Source organism: Mus pahari, unplaced genomic scaffold, assembly GCF_900095145.1.
Source record: "Mus pahari unplaced genomic scaffold, PAHARI_EIJ_v1.1 scaffold_9449_1, whole genome shotgun sequence".
NCBI lineage: Eukaryota > Metazoa > Chordata > Mammalia > Rodentia > Muridae > Mus > Mus pahari.
The window spans coordinates 19,798-26,866 of NW_018393300.1; the positions used below are offsets into that span (position 1 = coordinate 19,798).

The 7,069-nt window shown below is 42.4% G+C and overlaps 1 protein-coding gene across 1 annotated transcript; it reads right to left on the reverse strand.

Moving 5' to 3' along the window:
- Positions 1–1,638: 1,638 nt before the first annotated feature.
- LOC110315459 (mas-related G-protein coupled receptor member A6-like) lies at positions 1,639–2,622 on the reverse strand. Its single transcript, XM_021189511.1, has one exon. The coding sequence runs from the start codon at positions 2,578–2,580 to the stop codon at positions 1,639–1,641; it is 942 nt and encodes a 313-aa protein (XP_021045170.1). The 5' UTR covers positions 2,581–2,622.
- Between the last annotated feature and the right edge of the window lie 4,447 nt (positions 2,623–7,069).

Consider the following 7,069-nt stretch of genomic DNA (forward strand, 5'->3'; position numbering starts at 1 on the left):
GTTTTGCTGGGTATAGTAGCCTGGTCTGGCTTTTGTGTTCTCTTAGCATCTGTATGACATCTGTGCAGGATCTTCTAGCTTTCATAGTCTCTGGTGAAAAGTCTGGTATAATTCTGATAGGTCTGCCTTTATATNTTACTTGACCTTTTCCCCTTACTGCTTTTAATATTCTTTCGTTGTTTTGTACATTTTGTGTTTTGAGCATTATGTGATGAGAGGAACTTCTTCTTTGGTCCAAACTATTTGGAACTCTTGTAGGCTTCTTGTATGTTCATGGGCATCTCTTTCTTTAGGGTAGGGAGGATTTTTGTCTATAATTTTGTTGAAGATAATTATTGACTCTTTAAGTTGGGAATCTTCACTCTCTTCTATACCTATTATCCTTAGGTTTGGTCTTTGCATTGTATCCTGGATTTCCTGGATGTTTTCTGTTATGAGCTTTTTGCATTTTCATTTTTTTTTTACTGATGTGTCAATGCTTTCTACAGTATCTTCTGCACCTGAGATTCTCTCTCCTATCTCTTTTATTCTGTTAGTAATGCTTGGATCTATGACTCTAAATATCATTTTTAGACTTTCTACCTTCAGGGTTGTCTCCCTTTGTGATTTCTATTGTTTCTATTTCCATTTTTATATCCTGGATGGTTTTGTTCAATTCCTTCTCCAGTTTGACTGTGTTTTCCTGTAGTAATTTTAGGGATTTTTGTGTTTCCTCTTTAAGGCCTTCTACCTATTTATTTGTGTTCTCCTGTATTTCTTTAACAGAGTTATTAATGTCTTTCTTAAAGTCCTTTATCATCACCCTCAATAGATGTGACTTTAAATGAGAGTCTTGCTTTTTCTTGTGTGTTGGATTATCTATGGTTCACTGTGTTGAGAGATCTGGTTTCAGATGGTGCCAAGTAGCTTTGGCTTCCATTGCTTATGTTTTTGGTCTTACCTCTCACCATCTGGCTATCTCTGGTGTTAGCTGGTCTTGCTGTTTCTGACTGTGTCTTGTCCTTCCTGCAAGCCTCTATGTCAGTACTCCTGGTACTCCTTCTGAGAGGAATTTGGGTATGGAGAGCTGTGGCACAGGGTAAGCTCCAGGGTGAAGATGGAAACTGGAAGTATCCTGTCCCAGGCTGCTCCTCTGTTCCTGTGTCCTGAGGATTCCAGGCATGTCCATTTGAGCAGAAGTGGTGGTTTTACCTGTGCTCACAGGCTTGTCTGCACTCCTGGGAGACCAGCTCTCTTGGTGGTACTTAGGTATTGAGCACTGTGACAGAGGATCATCTCCTGGCTCCTTTTTTCTTTACATTCAGGTACAAAGTAATCACAGACAAGAGTCATGGTTCTGGACCTAGGTTATTTCTATGGCAACAAAAGTTGCAAAGAAACACCAAGAAAGCTTCAGAGGAAGTTAGCATGAGAATTTGATTAATGTCAAGAAGGATGCAGACATGATACTTTCTGATTAATGCTATTACTCAGGAGAGGTAGAAAATATAAGCCTGTGGAGAGCAGTTGAAGATGTTGTTGGACCAATGAGTCATGTCAAGTCAGTCAGCTGAGAGGGGAGTGGACAGTGGTCAAGTGCAGCAGGGCAGTGCTCACTCCAAAGCCACCTCTGAGATCCAGGCAGAGAGAGGCTCTTCATCACGGCTCTGCTTTGCTTCTTGACATGTCCACCATGTTTTCAGCTGTCTCAGGAATGTCCTCCAGTGCTCTCTGGAGAACCTTTTTGAGGGTCTGGTGCTTCAACCGATGCCTGAAGGAGCCCACGAAGAAGTAAATGATGGGGTTGGCACAGCTGTTAATAGCAGTCAGGATAAGTGATACCATATAAAGACTTAAATCAAATTTACCAAAATCATTCTTAATCAAGTTTAAAAGGAACCAGTAGAAGCCACAGGGCAACGCGCAGAGGAGAAAAACCAAAACAGTCAGCATGATGGTCACGTACAATCTGGTAAGCTTCATCCGCTCAGTGCCACAGAACAACCTGACCAGCAGAGCCAGGCTGGACACACAGAGGACCACAGACAAAAATACCAGATATAAGGCAATAAAGTATGTCGATGCCATACACCCATAGTTATTTACATATTTGGTATCTAAGAAACCGCAGAAATACCTATTCAGAATGCAGGTCAACAGGGATAGGATCCAGATCACAGCACACACGACAGATGATGTGTTTTTTGGGCGGTGGCAGCGATACCAGATGGGGCACAGGACAGACAGGCAGCGCTCAGTGCTGATGGCACTGAGCATGCTTAGGCCTGCGATGTAGGGAATCATCCTCATGGTGTAAAAGCACCTGCGAAAGATAATATTGGTGTAGGAAAACTTGAGAAGACCCAGCATGGAAGCTATGATGTGACAGAGGAGGAAGAGAAAGTCAGCCAGGGCCAAGTTTAGAATGTAGATGGAGAAGGCATTCCTGCGTAAGCGGAAGCCCAGGAGCCAGAACACAATGGTGTTTCCTGCCATCCCGACCATTCCGAGGATGATGATGATCAAGTGTGGGATCCAGGGGATGATGTCAATACTTCGAGGGATGGATGCGTCTGTTGTATTTGTTGTTGTGGGTGTCATTGGCGAGGCTGGGGTGTTTAGGGCCAGAAACCCTGCACCGGTGCTGCTGGGAACAAAAGAAGAAATGATGCCTTCATTATGAACACACCTTTTCTTTTCCTTTTTTTGTTTATTCTTTGTTGTTGTTGTTTTTTAATTTTTTCTATTGGATATTTTCTTTATTTAAATTTCAAATGTTGTCCCCTTTCCTGCTTTTCCTTCCTCCCTGAAAACCCCTATCCCATGCTCCCTCCCCCTGCTTCTATGAGGGTGTTCCTTCACACACCCACCCACTCCTACCTCTCTGCCCTCCATTTCCTCATACTGGGGCATCTATCAAGCCTTCATAGGTCCAAGGACTTCTTCTTCCATTGATGCATGACATAGCCATCCTCTGTTACATATGCAGCTAGAGCTATGTGTACTCTTTGTTGATGGTTTAGTCCCTGGAAGCTGGGGTGGTTGTGGTGGTCTGGTTGGTTGATATTGTTGTTCTTCCTATGGGGTTGAGAAGCCATTCAACTCCCTCAGTCTTTTCTCTAACTCCTCTATTAGGGACCCTGTGCTCAGTCTAACGGTTGGCTTCTAACATATGCCTCTGTATTTGTAAGGCTCTGGCAGGGCCTCTCAGAAGACAGCCATATCAGGCTCATTTCAGCATATACTTGTTGCTACCCACAATGGGGTCTGTGTTTGGTAACTGTATATAGGATGAATCCCCAGGTGGGACAGTTTCTGGGTGACCTTTCCTTTACTCTCTGCTTTACACTTTATCTCCATATTTGCTCCTCTAAGTATTTTCTTCTTCTAAGAAGTATTGAAGCACCCACACTTTGGTCTTCCTTCATATTAAGCTTCATGTGGTCTGTGATTGTATTCTGCTTATTTGCAGCTTTAGGGCTTGTATCCACTCATCAGTGAGTGCATGCCATGTGTGTTCTTTTGTGATTGGGTTACCTCACTCAGGATGATATTTTCTAGTTCTATCCATTTGCCAAAGAATTTCATGATTTCATTATTTTTAATAGCCAAGTAGTACTACATTTTTTAACTGTACCACATTTTCTGTATTCATTCCTCTGTTGAGAAAAATCTAGGTTCTTTCCAGCTCTGGCTATTATAAATAAGACTGCTATAAATATAGTAGAGCATGTATCCTTATTACATGTTGGAGCATATTCTGGGTATATGCCTAGTGGTAGTATTGCTGGATCTTCTGGTAGTACTATATCCAATTTTCTGAGGAACCACCAAACTGATTTCTAGAGTGGTTATACCAGCAAATATTCCCACCAGCAAGGGAGGAGTGTTCCTCTTTTTCCACATGCTCACCAGCATCTGCTGTCCCTCATCTTCTGCTGAGTTTTTTTTATTTTTAGCCATTCTGACTGGTATGAGGTGGAATCTCTGGGTTACATTTGTTGAACACACCTTTTGTTAAAGACATATTTTATTAATACATATTTGTTGGGAATAAGCAAAAAAAAACCAATTCTAAGAACTACCATTTCATTTTCAAACTCCATTTAATCATAGAAACTGAATCCAAGGTCCGAGGACGCAGTGGGAGCTGGGGACTTCCCAATAGCCGAACAGCTTCTATTATAAGGAAATAGTTGTCAGAGTCGAGCTATCTCAGGGGCATCTTCTCCATCTTGCTGGCAGGGTCAAACCAACATTCTTTTCCAAGGCCTAAGAACTTACTCCTAACCTGATTGGTGAAAACACCCTTGCTTAATCCCTATGTCAAAACATGATTGGACAATGGTACAGCCCTTTCTGTTCCCTTATCATTAAGGTTCCATTCCTTAAATAATCTGTACAACATTCCTTCAAGGTTGTAGTTCAACTCTTGGGTCTGTTCTTCAGCCCCATGGACCAGAGTCAGCTTGATAACAGTACATTTTTGTCATCTGCACTGCCATGGTATTTGAGTTATGATGGATTTATGTTGGATCCAAGCAGACCCCATGACATACTAACTGTGTAAGGTGCTGAGTTTTATTATGAGATTTTCAGGTGTTTATAATGTACATTTTGTGATCATTAATTAACTGTGAACCCTAGCTTGCCTGCTAGGAATAACATTTTTTCGTGTGTTTCGGGGGGGGATGATATAGGCTGGCAGAAGGCCAGCAACTTCCCAAAGCAGATTCCCAAAGCCCTGGAACCCATACCTCTCCCTTGAACTGTCCCTTAGAATCATCACTTCCATGTATTGATTATACGTGGATGGGAGAAAAGCCAGAGGAGAAATATCCAAAGCCAGTAAATATCCAAATTTGAGATGGCAGCCAATACTGTAGATTGAGAAACCATCCCATCATCAGCCACCAAATGCAGACACTCTTGCGTACGCCAGCAAGATTTTGCTGAAAGGACCCTGTTATAGCTGTCTCTTGTGAGGCTATGCCAGTGCCTGGCAAACACAGAAGTGCATGCTCACAGTCAGCTATTGGATGGAACACAGGGCCCCCAATGGAGGAGCTAGAGAAAGTACCCAAGGAGCTGAAGGGGGCTGCAACCCTGTAGGTGCAACAACAATATGAACTAACCAGTACCCCCTGAGCTTGTGTCTCTAGCTGCATATGTAGCAGAAGATGGCCTGGTCAGCCATCACTGGGAATAGAGGCCCTTTGGTCTTGCAAACTTTATATGCCCCAATACAGGGGAACACCAGGAACAAGAATTGGTAGTGCGTGGGTAGGGGAGCAGGTAGGGGAGGGTATAGGGGATTTTCGGGAAAGCATTTAAAACGTAAATGTGGTAAATACTTAATAAAAATTGGAAAGAAAAAAAAGAAAGAAAGCATCCAACTTAAACACAGTACAGAATGAGTGAGGAGAAGAAGCTGACAACCTGGCAGGGAATAGCAGTTGTCTAGGAAGAAAAATCAGAGTCTGGAAGATTTCTTTCTTCAGGAATTCATAGAGGGCCTCCAGGCCAAAGGAGGATGCAGACAGGCACCCAGGAATGAATGCAGGGCTTCCTCCTTGTGCACTATGGTCCCAAGGGAATAGAAAAGGAAGTAAGTGGAAACCCAGTAAATCTTTTACCTTCAATTATGGGCCTTAGAAATGTTCAAAGCTAATTACAGGGCATGAGGTATTTGTAATATTGAACTGGTAACTTCAAAAGGAACAAGTTATATTTAGATTGTTGACGTGTGTACTTGGGTTTGTAGAATCCTCTTTTAATATGGGTGAAAAAAAACTAAGACTTAATCAGACAGAGGAGTAATTTTCTGATCATGCCATGTGAGCCATTTTAGTACTCATCCCTGATCTCTTGCATTACTGTTCAAGGCTCTGTCTCCTCACATCGCTACAAGACCCGACTATGATGCCCTTCATCACTACACACTCCTCCCTTGGTTCTTATCATCATGAAGAGGAATGTGTGGATTTTTCATTGTGAGAGTGTCAGAAGTCTTTTGAGAATCAGCCATAACACCTTGTGGTTTAAAGTGATGTTTTGGGGGTGTCAGGTTGGGAAGGGATGGACTTTGTCACAGTTCATCTTGACTGCAAATTTGATTAGGTTAAGAAACAGGTGGGAGATCCATTAAGTATATCTTACTTTATGTATGTATGGTCACCTCCAGATATCAGCTGTTGAGAATGGATGAAATAAATATATTAAGCCATTGGTGGACTCTATATGATGTTTGTGTTTTTGGGATTTGGGGCCTATTTGGATAAAGTAGGTCAGTGGCAATGTGTTCCTTGGGTACACAGCTTTCTCTAGCATCCTCTCTGTATGCTGAGTTTGTTCATTAGTTCTAGTGGACTTTGGGGGACTTAAAGCTGTTAATGTAAGTCAGATCTTGTCACATGAAAAAGTCAGAACTGGACATTCTCACTCTTAGTTAATATTTACATCTTTTATCTTGACTGAACTCATGAGCAAGGCCTTCTAGTACTGGGATGGTTTGCATACGCTTGGCTCAGGATGTGGCACGATTACATGTGGCCCTGTTTGAGTAGGTATGTCATTGTGGGTGTGGGTTATAAGTCCCTCATCCTAGCTGTATGGAATCCAGTATTCTGCTAGTTGCCTTCAGGTGAATTTGTAGAACTTTCAGCCTCTTCTGCACCATGCCTGCCTGCCTGGATGCTGCCATGCCTCTGCCTTGATGATAATGGACAGAACCTCTGAACCTTTAAACCCACCACCAATTAAGTATTATTCTTAAAAGAGTTGCCTTGGTCATGGTGTCTGTTCACAGCAGTAAAACCCTAACTAAGACAAGTACTACATTGAATCCATACAGCTACTCTAAAACCCATCTGTCTTAGTCAGGGTTTCTATTCCTGCACAAACATCATGACCAAGAAGCAAGTTGGGGAGTAAAGGGTTTATTTGGCTTATATTTCCACATTGATATTGATCACCAAAGGATGCAGGACTGGAACTCAAGCAGGTCAGAAAGTAGGAGCTGATGCAGAGGCCATGGAGGGATATTCTTTACTGGCTTGCTCCCCTGGCTTGCTCAGCTTGCTCTCTTATA

Excerpts from the sequence above, each read along its gene's own strand:
- LOC110315459 (XM_021189511.1), bottom strand. The coding sequence starts at position 2,580 with ATGACACCCACAACAACAAATACAACAGACGCATCCATCCCTCGAAGT.